At 42.8% G+C, this 14,876-nt stretch overlaps 1 protein-coding gene across 2 annotated transcripts; it reads right to left on the bottom strand.

Moving 5' to 3' along the window:
• Positions 1-22: 22 nt before the first annotated feature.
• lpcat3 (lysophosphatidylcholine acyltransferase 3) lies at positions 23-14,607 on the bottom strand. Of its 2 annotated transcripts, none has more exons than XM_076737968.1 (13): positions 14,426-14,607; positions 11,574-11,681; positions 10,023-10,132; positions 9,381-9,474; positions 9,099-9,136; positions 6,999-7,177; positions 6,728-6,836; positions 6,535-6,621; positions 6,028-6,191; positions 3,589-3,736; positions 3,048-3,203; positions 1,659-1,802; positions 23-1,556 (listed from the first exon to the last, which is right to left on the bottom strand). In XM_076737968.1, exons 1-12 carry the CDS (start codon positions 14,508-14,510, stop codon positions 1,683-1,685), a joined length of 1,398 nt encoding a protein of 465 aa, XP_076594083.1. In that variant the 5' UTR covers positions 14,511-14,607; the 3' UTR covers positions 23-1,556; positions 1,659-1,682. The 2 variants fall into 2 exon arrangements, with proteins under 2 accessions (XP_076594083.1, XP_076594084.1); XM_076737969.1 differs by having other exon boundaries at positions 10,023-10,129; positions 14,426-14,606.
• Between the last annotated feature and the right edge of the window lie 269 nt (positions 14,608-14,876).

Raw genomic sequence — 14,876 nt, 5'->3', positions numbered from 1 at the left:
ACATTATAAAACTGTATTTGAAAATCAACCCCCCCCCCCTCCCCCTCCAGCCCAAGTGTTTTTTTCCTTTGTACATTTGGTAGGAATAAGGCAAAAAAGTAGTCTCTTGAAATAGCAATTCACATCAATTAATAATCTCCATGTCATGTATAAATATTACTAAAATCTGGGCTGTTGCTACAGTGAGGTTCGTCCACTCCGTGTGTGTCAGCATCAGCGAGAGGGGTGGCAGCAGCGTCAGTGCTGGGCCTTCCTCCAGCACGCCACGGATCAGACAATCCAGCCCTCCCAAGAAAAAGATCAAATCAAATTAAAGAAGGCGGCATCCCCACAGCGGGATGGGACGCTTCTACTTCACACCTCCACCTGATGTTCAGGCCTGGGTGGAGACACAAAGGCGGATTTCTTTTCCTCAATTTGGTTTTGTCTGTTTTGCTTCCAGTTCAAAATGAGACCGTTCCACAATTTAAAGACAGCATATTCATGGAGATCAGAGCTAATGTGGGATTAAACAGAACCAATAACTGTAGTGAATGTACAGTTGGGCAGTGTGCAAGTCCCCCTCTGAAATGTTCCACTTTGACGTCTGAGTGTTTCAGAGCGGAGGCCCGGGCTCGAGTCGAGGCCGGCGGAGGAGCCGTGTCGACTGAACAGAGGAGGAAGAGGATACACGGCAAGGAGGAAAAGAAAAATACAGCAACATCAAACGAGGAAAGGCAGAACAATGCAAATTTGTCTCGTGAAATCTTATCCAAAGCTACAAAATCTTCTTTTTCATAAAAGCTGTTAAAACTCTATAAAATCAAGTCTTGTTTTTTTTTTTTTTTCATCACAAATCAAATTAAAACCAAAACAAATGTACTGTAAAAACATTCATTAATACAAGGCCATTTTGAATTGGGGGTTAGTGTGTGATTTACAGTGCTTGTGTAACCACTGGCAGCCATTTTCGAGAAACAACCCTCCTGATTATTATTAATGTATTATTATCATTATCTGTCTCTTGCAGAAAGCTGAATGCATTTTGTATTATTACATTAGAGAGAGCCTCATACGATGGGCCTGTGCTTAAACCTCCCGTGAAGACTTGCTGCTGCTGCTAAATGTGGGTGCTAGACATAAGACAGGAATGAAAGAGATAAAAAAAAAAAACAGAAAATAAAAACACATTGGAGCCAATGACAGACTCTGAACCCGTGACTGGTGAGTGCAATTCTGTGTCGACAGCATGTAAGTCTCTCAAGTTGTTCGAGTCCCACATTCCTTTGAAAGAGAGAAAAAACAAACAGGAAAGCGCCCCTGATTGGCTCACAATTACCTCATGTGGCACGATGGTCATTTCCTGTAAACATTTCTCCGAATGTTTATAAAAACACCCTTCCATTTAAAACACAAAAATATATAGAAATTTATTTTTACATGGACATATATATATATATATATCATATGATATATATATACATAGATATATATTTTACTAAAGGCCTTAAAATATTTCCCATTCTGCTCCTTGAGAGTCACAGTTCACTTCAGTGGATATTTAGCCTCAGACAGACCTGGAAGGAAAACACACGGATGTTTTATCACTAAAAACATTTACTCACAGCTTCTGTGTTTGTCTCTGAAACAACGCCATTGTCTCAAAGTGAGCCGCTTACCATGCCAAGTGTTTGTACCGAGTTTTAATCCTGCTTCATCTGGCTCCGTTCTTTCTTAGGCACCAGCACCTTACGGAGGTATGGCATGATTAAAAAGGCTACGAGGAAGAATACGTGTCCACAGAAATAGACGGACGAATACACCTGAAAAAGAGACACGAGAGTCAAAGTCAAATCCTCATTTGTCAATCTTAATGTTACTATGACACCTGCTCTGTCTCCGCCCCACCTGTCCACCACTTCCCGCCTTTGTCGATCACCTGACCCGGCTGCTCTTTGCCGAGCTGTTACACAATCCCTCATAAGGACGCACATGTCCCTTAGTAACCCGCAGTGTTTAAATACCACCCTCTTTCCCAATCTGATCATCTTAGTAGCTCATCTGACACAGTTCCACCCATTCCTGAAAACCTGCCTGTTTATCTTTCGGCCATGTTTAAGACTCCCATGCCATTATTTCTTCTAGTGAGCCGCCCTTAACGCCGTGTTCAGAAAGACAGCTTCCCTGAAAAACCGCAGTCCCCTAATTTTCACTGACACAACAGAATATTCTGGCAAGAACACAAAAAAAAAAAACAAGAACAAAGCACTGCATTGTGCAATCAAGTGCACGATCCTGCTGGATTACTCTGTAACATGAACGCCTTCTTTATGATGTTCACTGTACCAGACAAAGTACATCGTACTAACAGCAGTGATTTCACAGTTACTATTTTGTACACCTGACATTATTGTACGTATGGAAGGGGGATCCCTCCTCTGTTGGTCTTCCTGATGTTTGTTCCATCTTTTTCCCCATTAAGTTTTTCCTTATTTGAATCAACAGTCCAGGGTGTCGTATGCTGTGCAGATTGTAAAACATCGAGGCAAATCTGTGACTTTGGGCCATATAAATAAAGTTGACTTGGTCTGTCATGATGTTATTTCTTCTCTTGTAGTATCTGTGTCGTGTTTTGGTATCTGATAAGCCTTGTAACTCACGGATCTATAAGTCAAATTTCGGCCTTTGGAGATGACTTATGAGCACGACTTGCATGCAGAGTGCAAATGGTGGCAAATAAGACACATTTGAGATTCTACTGGGCAAATATGTTGTTTGTTTGGATTAGTTAAAGATGTCAAAATGATCTCATGTTGCAAATCAAAGCTCCCATGTTGCAGATTTAATGGAACCGGCCCGTGGATTGTATTTCAACACACCATCACTCTCTGTATTATCTCAACACAGCGCAGTTTTCGGTCTGAACCACCAGTAATTTGAACTGTGCTGTTTGCGTTTGGGTCCTCTTCTCTGTTGCCTCAAACCTGCACTTTGATACCTGAAGCTTACAAGTGTGAGAAACCATATTTGTTCTATGAGCCGTGTGGCCTCTGAGGCTTGTGAGTTACCTTGAGCCATTTGTCATAGGTGAAGAGGCAGAATGGCACTAAGGGGTAGCCCATGAAGAGCCAGTGGATAAACTGCTGGACTACATAGATGAGAGGGTAGAGCGCGCTGTTGGCCAGCTTCGTCAGCGAGGGACTGTCCTTCACTAGTGCCAGGGCCTGTCTCACACACACACACACACACACACACACACACACACACACACACACACACACACACACATTCCATAGCGGTTTTAGTATTACAATAAAAGAATGGATGTATAATAAACTGCAGTCAATATTTAATTACAAGCACATTCAACACTGAGGTGCAATTGATCATCAGCGTTATGCTATTTAATAAGAAGAGACTGTCTCTTGTTATAAAGTAAACAAAGGGTTTATGTGATGCAGACAGAGCACAGAGATAACGCTTATTGAGAAAATAAGCACAAAACAATAACAAATTTACCACCTACTGAAATAAATACCCAGATGGTTTGAGCTTCCTGCACATAATTGTCTTTAGGTAACTCATCCCCACAGTGTGCCTGCAGCATACCTGTCTCTCCACGGTGATGATGAAGAACTCCATGGAGAAGCACAGGATGTATCCGGAGTGAAGGCCGTGCCAAATGGTCAGAAAGAGGAGTGTGGCTATGTGAGACAGGGTCTTGTTGCCCAGGAACTTCAACCGCTTGAAGACATTTCTTAAAAAAAAAACAAAAACAAAAACAAAAAAAAGCAAAGTGAGTAATGATGGAGTTATGGATCATCTCTTTCTGACTAAAAAAAATGGATAAGAACAGTCAGAAATGCTTAATGCATCAGCGTTCGCTGCCTACATGGCAAGTACTCATTTACCTGAAAGTTGTTGTTGCATAGCAACTGAGGTTATATTAAAACATTTCAACAACTTTGCATCCTCTCCAAGGGTATTCATCAATTCAGTGCTGGTCCAGACTCTGTTATAATACCTTAGACAAGTGCACACACATTATGCTTTCAATCCCAGAGCCAGTGTTTTTTTTTTCTTTTCTTTTCCCCTCTCTTACAGCACACTGGCAACAAGCTGCAGCATTAACTCCAGAGAGCAGGGCCAGTCAAAGTACACGGAGTACCACGCTTTAAAAGCCCTGCTCCTCGGCCCCCCTCAGCACAGCTGCTGTCCAGGTGCAGAGGTGAGACGGTATGCAGGACATGAACTTCTCTCTCAATCTCCCTCTTCATGCTTCGCACATCTACTCCTGCCAGTTTTTTGCAGGTACAACCGAGTGCAAAGCTCTGAATGCCTTTGAGGCATTCAGAGTACAATTAACGGCTGACGGCTGACTTTTCACCCCGCCGCTGAATGTGTCCACTTGGAACGGCTATAAACAGTATTTCAGATGAAGCCAGTGTGTTTGACGCACACCGACTCCTTCAGGAGCCTCTCCATATATCAAACATTGTCTTCCTCATACTAATTAGTCAAGGCTCTCTGATTCACTCTGGTTTCTATGTCGTATGAATTTGAAAGCCTCATAAAAAGCCTGCATGTTAATAGTTCTACCCAGTCAGGCTTCCAGAGGACGAGGGCTTAGAAAAACACAATATCAAACTTAACCCATTTAATGCTAAACTGCTTAAACGCGTGCTGAGAGAATCATAACTCCGAAGTGGCACATATGGGGCTATAAATATAGTTTTCTTTGTAGGTCAAACAATGGGAGCATTTTAAAGGGTAATTTTGGTATTTCTAAGGCTGGGCCCAATTTTCTTTACATATATTGGGGTCTAAACGACTGATAGATAGAGAAAGTTTTAGATATTGGTCCAGTAAATTGCCTCAGCCAGCAGCCGTGAAAAAGGCTGGAATGGCAACATAATCCCTGGGGGCAAATGCTTCTGTCAAGGTGCGTCCACTAAAAGTATTTTTGCGACTGACATTCTTCAGATTGTTATTCTAAGTGTCTGACAACGTTATAGAAAGGGTCCTTATCGAGATGGGCCTTTTTCTAAAAGAGTAAGATCCTTTTTGTTTAATCAGAAAGAGCCATTATATTGCTCTGTTCAAAGCCACCACATGGGAGTTGCTGCTCTACTGCTTCCTCCATCGGTTTATTTGTGTCATTGTGTGACTTTGGTGTTTGAAAGGGTTAGTTTGGATCTGAACTGTGGCTGTTAATAACAATCTGAGTCTGTCAGTGGCAAAAAAAAAAAAAAAAAGCACTTCCAAGTGGATTTACTTTGATGGGCGTAGTAGTCCCCAAGGATTATATCGCAGCCATTGTAGCCCATTTGGTGGCTGCCGGCTGAGGAGATCTACTGGACCGATTCCAAAGGTTTTTGTAACTATTAGTAATTTAGATCCAAAAATATGTAAAAAAATAAATAAATAAATAAATAAAAATAGATAAATAAATCAGGCCCAGGTTTAAAAATACCCTTTCAGTGTCTGTATTTTATCTTCCTTCCACCAGCTGCTTATATAATACAATCTTACCTGTAAGTGAAGTTCTTATTGGTTACTTGAGAGACTTTTTACTCGCATTGTGAAAAGATGTCACTCCCCCTCCTCCACTCTCTGTGTCTCATGCAATTTTGGATAATAGAAAGTAAAGTGGGCTTAGGTAGCTAATGCATTCAGCTGAAATGGACCATGTAATAAACTGTATGTTCAATAAATTGCTTTGCTCGCTGTGGTCATCATCAAATGATGTCACATGCTCCTGCTGGAAAACTGCCTTTAATTGTTTGAAAAGTGAAACTTTTAAACCCCTCTGAGGATGTCCGCTCCCTCCCTGTGATGATTCCTGCAGTGTTAAAACAATCGGTGAAGAAAGGCTTTGGCGTGTGATACCGGGCTACCCCGTCTCTGCGAGGCGTTGCAACACATGCGCATTGGATTCAACTCTCATTGCCCTCTTCACTGTTATCATCTAAGCAAATATTTAACTTTTACAGCAAAGTGCTGAAATACACGCCAGAGGACATCACATATCTGTGGCTCGACACTGACCTGGCAGCCCAAGCGTTTGTGTTGATGTTGAAAGAGGAAATGGTTCCTCCAAAAAGCGGCGTGGTTTCAAAGAGCCACACCTTCATATTGGCACAAGCGTCCCACTGGTGCTTTCCATCTACTACGCCATTGTAGCCTAGTCCAGCTAATATACATACACCCTCCTGTAACACACAGAACACACATCGTTCTCATTATTTGTTCATGCAAGATCATGCCAGAAGAACCTGATACACTGGAACCCGTCGACCTGAGATGATTCGGATGCACCATGAAAAAAGTAATCATGCATGTATGAGCGTATGCAAACTCTCTAAAGGAAGTGTCCTACTGTTCCTGCTCTGTCACAACAAGTGTTAAGCTAGAGACTGTATGTAAATACACCTTCCTACAAATGAGGCTGATTTTGGGAAGCAAATCGGCAGACTGTTAGCGGTTTGCCACCAAGGCACAACATTTTTTCCAAACAAATTTCATGCAAATATTGCAGGCCGAGAGGGGACTTACCGCTATAAGCCAGCAGCTGACGTATTTATACAAACTGATTTTAGCCCAAAGCAGAATAAACACGCAGCGATACCAGAAGGGCTGAGCCTGTGGAAAGGACATAGTTTTACATTTCAGACAGTGAGCAAGATAACCACTGAACACTGAAAACGAAAGCATGCACAGTGGTGGCTTGTGAACATTTTGTTCTCACCTCATACTCATCTGTTAAGTAGTAGCTGTCTGGGAAATAGGGGCTAAATGTTGCATATGTCACCAGGCAGAGAAAACCTAGAGCGAACCTCTTCATAGCTGGTATAATACTGGAGGAGAAAGGAACAAAATGAGGATGGGAGAAGGGAAGGTAATTACATTAACTACACGGCTGTGACACTGGATAGTTGGCTTGCTCTACAGAGATAAAATTAAGATAATCTTTCAGCTCGTTTTTCTTTTCATCGCTCATCATTTTCTCGCTCTTTAACCTGTTTGGAGGCTGTCCAGGGCAGTCGGTGAGCTCCCTTGCCACCAGCCTCTGGTAGGTGCGCATCGTAAACTGGGGCCCCACCAGGAAGCCTCCATAGAAGTAGGAAAAGCCGCACACTTCGAGCAGAGAGGGCACAGATGACAGGGCTGCTTTCCTCTGTTCTGCACTCAGCAGAGACTGGAGTTTAAGGATGTGTGAAGAAAAGAGGAGAGAAAGAAAAGAGGAGAAGAGCGACATGAAAGGAAGAAGAAGGGAACGGAGGAAGAGCACAGAAGAGGACAGAGAAGTCGTTTTAAAAGCATGTAGATGAAGTCTATTTACAAAGGATTCTTTCAGAATTTGATCATAATCTTCTGACCACAAACTCAATATGACTGCGCTAAATACTGGCATTTAGCTGCAGGCTGCAAACTGTGCACAGAGGACTGCCCTTGAATCGATGTTAATATTAACCAGATGAGAGCGGACGCATACATTTTTAAACAGATAAAAAGTTAAAACAGAACGAAAAGCACAGCATAAACACTCATTAGCATAAACGTGAAATAAACAGAGGGGACGACTCACAGCTGTCACAAGCAACCAAGCATACTGTACATGAGCTGAGTGAAAGAATGGGAAGAGCTACTCAACAGACAGAGTTAACGAAATGAGCCGTAAACTGGTGGAGGGAAGCCAGGAAACAAGTGACTGACACACACCTTGATGGGGCTTCGGCTGCCAGCGGAAACTGTCAAGTCAAGAGATTTTACTATACTGTTTATACTGTCGCAGCTAGCTCTTAAACGTCGCTGGTTGTATTCTTTGAAATGCTTGTATTGTGGGTAATGCTGCAAATCAATGAGTCAGACTGGATTATGGTATTATTGGATTTCCTTTTTTTTTCTTTTTTCTTTTTTTTTGCATGAATGTGATAAAGTAACATCATTTCGAGGAATCCGGTATTGGATTAGCCAAAAATAGTCACTCACACGGCATCTAGTTATAGTTTCTCAATTGAATTTCCATAAACATTTGCTGCCTCATTATACAGACTGATGTCGCGATATTACACGTACCATGGTGGACCATTTCATCCGGATCACCTACCCCTATTTTAACCTTCTGCTGGCATTTCTCTGCCCTTTGTTGTGTCCTGTTAGATATTTTTCCATATATAATCTTCTCCTCCACAGATCCTTTAAAGGGCAAATAGAAACATACTTTTCTTGTGCTGAATTCTGCGTTGCTTTGGGTTGGTCGTGGTCCTGTTATCAGGTTTTTTGGGTTGGTTTAGTTTCACACTGGTTTTGAGCTCTCCTGTGTGTCAGATAACTTTCCTCTAAGCTCTAAGTTGGGGTTGTTTGCTCTGCAATAAAACACTGATGTGGTGGCGTCTAATATGTTATCACTGCTGTTCGAGTCAAATTAATAAAAATCTGCTCCCACACACTGTTGATTTATGGTAATGCTTCCTCATCAGCATAGCTATTCACTTATTCTTCTACACAACTATTGGAATATAATGTGTGTGCACAGAGCTGACATGTTTCATCTGTTTATCGACCAGTTAAAGGCAGACTGTGTAAGATAAGGTCGCTCCAAACAAACAGTTCAGCATATCATCACAGTAACCGCTGCCCACAGTTCCCTTTGCTGTAGCTATGTTTAGCTGCAGTTACAAGCTGCCGTTAGCTCAGCTAGCCGTGCAGCTAGTGGCCTTCTTAGCTGACTGGAGTCTGTCCTGACTGACTCAGAGCACCGGGGGATAATTGGTCTTCGTTTGATCCATTGTTACATTGAAGACCGAACATTTCCACATTTACTTATTATTTACTAAGATGACTTTACTCTTGTATTTAGTAACCGACTGGCTGCTTCTTGCTATGAATCTTCACACGGTGATCATCGACTTGTTGGCGGTCAAAACTACTTAATATTCTTTCAATCAAAAGTCTCCTCCACCGCTCTTTCACATAGGACAGAATGAAAAAAAGAAGCGACAGATGACAATGACAGGAAGTAACAGAATGTGCAAAACTCAAACAAACAACACGATGACATCAGCATACTGACGAACTATCAAGCAGGCGAAAGCAAGAGAGATCAACCAACTCACTGGTTCCTTCCCGCCGTCATAGTAATCAAATGACAAACCTGCAATCAGAAAATGCAACTGGTGTCAGAAACTATGTTAGGGTGAGTAATGCTGTCATGATCACTTGAGTGAACACCTCAAAGCATGCAAAGGCCACGTCAGCAGTTTATCAGCATGTTAATGGTTCACTAGAGTTCAGAGGGAGATTGCAACAACAACAGCAACAGAAAGATACCAAATCAAACACAATGAGAGAACATCTGCTTGAAAACAGAGGAGTGTGAGGAGAGCGAGTCGACTCACCAACAAGTTTGAGTGTAAGGACGCAATGAGGCATCGTCCATTTGATGTCATACTCCCCTGTCGCTGTATAGTAATACCCTGCCAGCAGGTATAACTGCAGGGAGACAGAATGAGGGGATTGTAAGATATGCAGTGGACAAACCTGTGCATTATCAGACGTTAATCGCAGCTTGACGTGACAGAAAAAACCTCAGGAGAAAAGAATGAAAACAAGGAAATCTGCAAAAGCATTCACAGGAAACGTGCTGTTAAAAACCACGGAAATCTGAAGTGAGCACGTTTCTCTTCAAACACTGGGTTTCACTGCTGTATATCTTAAAGTATGAGCAATAAACGGAAGGTCATGCAAAAATAAAGGCTCCAGCTTTCCCATGGGAAGCGTGTGACTACATCGTTAGATTATTGGCCTTGTTTATAAGCGACCCCTTTTAATACATGGGACAAACAGTACGTAGGCACTGACAAAGCAACTAAAGGAAGTGGCAGAATGCAGATGCAGAAATCAGACGTTAGACTGTGCAGAAAAACTGGTGGGCAGTATCTGCACCACTGCAGTAACTGTCTGACAGTGGGGAAAAAAGGGAGCTAATGCTATAGAGAACGCCTGGACGCACGGGGAGAAGAAACGCTCGGACGCCTCACCATTTGAAAGGTAAAGCTGCTCAGGACAGTTGTCACCGTCCTTCCCATGAGCCTCAGCATCAGGAACTGGACAAGGATGCATACTGCGGAGTGATAGATCTGAGCGCCTGGGAGAGAGACGGACAGAGGGGGGGGATGGGGATGATCGTGAGTGCAGTCAAGTGTGACATGTAGGACTGGACATGACCACAGCATTTTTCCTGCACAGTTCAGTATCAGCAGAGATGGAGAAAGGACGACAAGACAAATCCAGGACACACATGTGACTCAAAATGTGCTTTCAAAGAGGGTTGGAAGAAATCAAAGTAATCCAGAAGGAGAAAGATAACAGACCTGCTGTAAAATCCAAGTGCAGCCACAACAGAATAAAGGAAAGACAGAGAGATCAGTGTTAGCAGATTGTGTTTACTCCTGCGAGCTCCATCCACCCGTCCACCCATCCATCCAACCATCCTATCTGCAGGAGCACTTCTTACTGTTGTTGTCAGTTAGGAAAATTTAAGTTTACTCTTCTGCAGAGCTGAAGCAATTAGTCGCCATAGTTGTTCGACAGGAAATTGATCCAAAACAATTGTGATACAATTTTGATCAACAAATGTCACAAAAAGAAATCAGTGGTTCTAACTTCTCAAATCTGCTGCTTTTCTTTGCTGTGATCGTACATTCAATGACATAAAGGGCTGCAATTAATGGTTAAGCTACACAGAGAAAAGGAAAAAGACAGAAGCTGGAACAAGTGAATGTTTAACATTTTTGCTTGGAAAATGAATCTTTTTTGCAGCTCGAAACTGAATATCTTTGGGCTTTGCCGATCTGAAACCACCACCTTGGGCTCTTAATGATGAATCAGCAAATTAACTGATGATGCAAAGAACTGTGACTTGCTGCCTCCAGTGTACTCAATGCATTGTGTGTGAAGCCACAGGAAGAGTCAGGGTGACAAGCAAAAAATAACACTTAGATATAAATCTCCCTTGTCAAACCTGCTGGCACAGTTCACTACAGAGCACATCTACAAAGAGAACATCTACTTCCTTATTAACCCAGAAATGACTCAACGAGAGTTGATGATTCATCCGCATGATTAAAAAAAAAAACAGGGGTAAACAGGGGTTATGACGCCATCGACAGGACCATCGTTACCTGGAAAAAAATTAGGGATTTCTCTTGAGTTTGTGGGAAATATTTGGGAAATGTAAGTACACAGCTCAACAAAACGGGTTTATATATTTTTAAAAATTTTAACACAGAAATGCTCCATGTTGGACCATTAAGTACCTTTCAAAAAGATTCACTTAGCAGAAGCTACGTTTAGTCACACACGTAATTAATTTTTTAAGTAATATAACCATGTACTTTAAATCATGACGTTACAATGATATTGTGTTTTCAAGAAAATTCAACAGGGCAGCTTTAAAGGGGGCCTGACACACGTCCTAACAAACCAATACATAGACCACGTAAAAGTGACATATGGTAATGGACACAACTACGTTCATAAATAATGCTGTCATTTTTTTTATAAAGCTGAATAATAACACATCGCCTCACCAAAGTTGAACACTGCTAGAGCCAGTCCAGAGAAGGCGTGGAACAAGTGCACAACCGTGGCAGGCTGGTAGAACAAGAAGCGCCGGTACACCAGAGCACAGGGATACCCTGCAGGGCAGACAGAGAGGAGAGGAATACATTAACAGAGCTGCTGTGCATGTCTTCATATCAGCTCAGTCGGCTTTTGTTAACACCTCCTGATATTAACAACGCTGACCTTGTGGTTAAAACATTCATCACACATGTTTGATTCAATCACTTGTGGAGACATCACACAGACACAGACCAAGGCTTCACTCCAAAATGTGATGATTTGAGTTACAGGGGCCAGCATTTTGGTCCCCGTACCATCAGAGAGCTTCTGGTGTTGGGAACCCACAAATGCAGAAAAACAAGCACACACACGGTGGCACATTAGCAGCATTGGTATGTATGTCCTGCTGCAAACCTGGCACCTCAAGGAGAAAGATAACTGCCGTAAGGACGACTGCGGGAAGGACAAACACTCCCTGGGATTGTGGTAAAAGTTCTTTTCTCAGAAGGCCAACCGGCTCAGTCTGACCTGTTCCTGCTCACATTTTACTGACATATGATACATGAAGATTAATGAAATGTGACGGCTTCAAATCGCTAAATCATATTTATTATTCAAATTATGATGTGATTATTGAGTTATGACTACTTGGAAAACATAAACTGAGATGGTGAATATGATCTACAGCATAATGTGACAGCCAAGCAGTTGAAACAAATCTTTTTGACTGGATCCCTGCACTCTCGTCTTTCCTGGATCGAGCAAAGGTCTATAATTAGTGGATATGAATGAGGAGACATCATATTCACACGCACTGCAGCAACTTAGACACAGCTTAACACAAAAAAAAAAGGTGCTTCATTTGATATTTAATGTAAAAAAAGGTTCAAGTTTCCATCTGCCTCTACGGGGTTAGCTTAAAGGATATGTTTCTTACTGTCAACAAAAATACCGACCCAAACAACGACCTGATCCAACCAGTATTACTGGTGTGGCCACAGCCTGCTTGAACCTCTTCCTCCATTGCTGTCCAAACACTAAAACACACATCACTGGGCCACACCGCTGCACCGGCTGACATGTTCTTGAGTATCAATGAAAGGGGGCACTGTAGTTTGTGTTGAGGCGATCCAACATGAACCACCCTGCAGCCATAAGTATTCACTGGTGCATATTAGTACTAGAATATCCATATTCAGCTGAGAGTACACTTCTTACTCCTGCTGGTGTACTGTTTGCTTGTGAAACTACACAGTTTTTGTTTTTTTTTAAAGAGGCCACAGAGTAGGGGAGTCCAAAATTACTGACAGATGGATGCATTGTTGTTGTTGTTGTTTTCATGAGACATTAGAGACATGTACAATTACACAAGTCTTATCCTTAAAAACTTTTGCTATCCAAAGAGCCAATCACAGAGCAGCTACAGGACTTGTCATCTGAGTTACTTGTATGCAGAGTTGTGGAAGCTTCTTTTGAAATTGATTTGTAGTTGTTTTGGTGTATTTTCAGCAGATTCTTCACAAATAGTACAGCTATGGATCGAGTATCAAATATCAGGTTTCACACGGTGCAGTATAATGTAGCTGCTCTCGCAAAGCAGCTGGCAAACCAAAGCCTAAACAATGTCAGCCTATGTATAGGGGAGGAGGCTGGCAAAAACCACGTGATATTTTCGGCCCCGCTCTGCAAAGCGCTCACTTCAATGTCTACAACATTATGCAAGACAACATGAGGCAAGACTGGAATAAGGAACATGCAACAGGGCGGGCTGGAGGCTTTCAGGCATTAGCCAATCAAAGACTGACAGAAACGGCCACGATCAGTCAGTTGTATTGGTTGTATTGTCGGTGAGAGGAGCACAGACGTGTCCATGTGTCAGAACAAAGTTCAGCGAGGACAGCATGTAGGACGCCCTCCCCCACCGCGCGCCCACACGCACACGCACACACACACCTCTGACATGCCGACCCTGAAGCTCTTAACTAGTACCACATATTACAGCCTGTAACAAAACAGCAGGTCTTCAGATTAAGTTGGAACCTTGTGTACTTTTGGATAAAGTCACAGTTAATCGCGGCCTTGTTCCAATATGGATAACCCCGTCAGTTTGTCTCCTCTCTACTCAACCGAGTGGATAATGGAGGGGCTGGGGGACATATTTTGGCAGCCTGTGCCCATTCTTCATGTCAAAGCACCCCCATTCCCCAACATTGGTGCTATTATTTCCACCAGCCTCATACATTTAAGCTAACGTTCATCCTACAGCCCACAAACGATGTCATCCAAACGTAGGAGGGCGTGTTTTTGTAGTCTTCATTTTAAAACTACCAAGCTCTCTACACCTAAATGTCGAGTTTGCCAGATAACCCAACAACTGGAAAATTACTGAACTTAAACTGGGGAGTTTCTGACGGTTGACAATATTTGGCACGACACATCACACAAACCAGCCACATCCCTTCACCACACGAGACCGTGTTCACGCCTGCCACAACTTAGCCTTTAGTGATGGTTTAAAGGAAACACAGTTAGTAATTCAAGGGTGTGTGCCATTTATTCACAAGCTTTCTGGAAATCCGTCTGTCGGTTCGGGGAAGCCCGTCGTTGACTTAGAAGGATAATTATTGAGCTAGCTAAACAGTAGTAAACAGCTGGTTTGCGAGCTGTAGCTGTGTCACAGTTAGTACCTGACTGAGCGTTGTGTTAGCAGTGGACTTGAACAGCAATGAGAGCAGCCCGGCACTCAAACCTGTCACCGGGATGTCAGCTCGGCTAGCTACCAGAATCACCCGCAACTCCCTCGTGAGACGAAACTCACCTATTAAAATAGACAAAATGAGTCGAACCGCTGGCTCCGGGGAACCTAAGGACTCCGACAGACTCTCCAGCAAGGGAGCCGCCATCTTTCTTGTGGGCGGAAATGTCTCCACGCGACGGTTCAGTGAACTCTACTGATTCACGGCAGACATCCACAAACACACAAACACACTCCGCTTTTTAAAGGCGGTTCAACCTCCCTCAAAGTTAAACTGTGGGATCCTCCTCCCACGTCCCTCCCCTCCTGCCGATCTCTTTGACACACTTTTATTGATATTGCTTTCACAGCATGTCGCTAAAGATTTATGGGCTGACAGGTAGGCTATCTGTGGCTACAATGATGTAGCTAGCTAACAAGTTAACTAGTTCGTGCGTGTATGTTAAGATTAACCCTCAATCGAAGAAGAAGTGATATCCTGGTGTAAGTGTGCCCTCATGTGGCGTCTCACGGA

This window comes from Chaetodon auriga, chromosome 8, assembly GCF_051107435.1.
Source record: "Chaetodon auriga isolate fChaAug3 chromosome 8, fChaAug3.hap1, whole genome shotgun sequence".
In the NCBI taxonomy this organism is placed as follows: domain Eukaryota; kingdom Metazoa; phylum Chordata; class Actinopteri; order Chaetodontiformes; family Chaetodontidae; genus Chaetodon; species Chaetodon auriga.
This window is presented reverse-complemented; position numbering and strand designations above follow the sequence as displayed.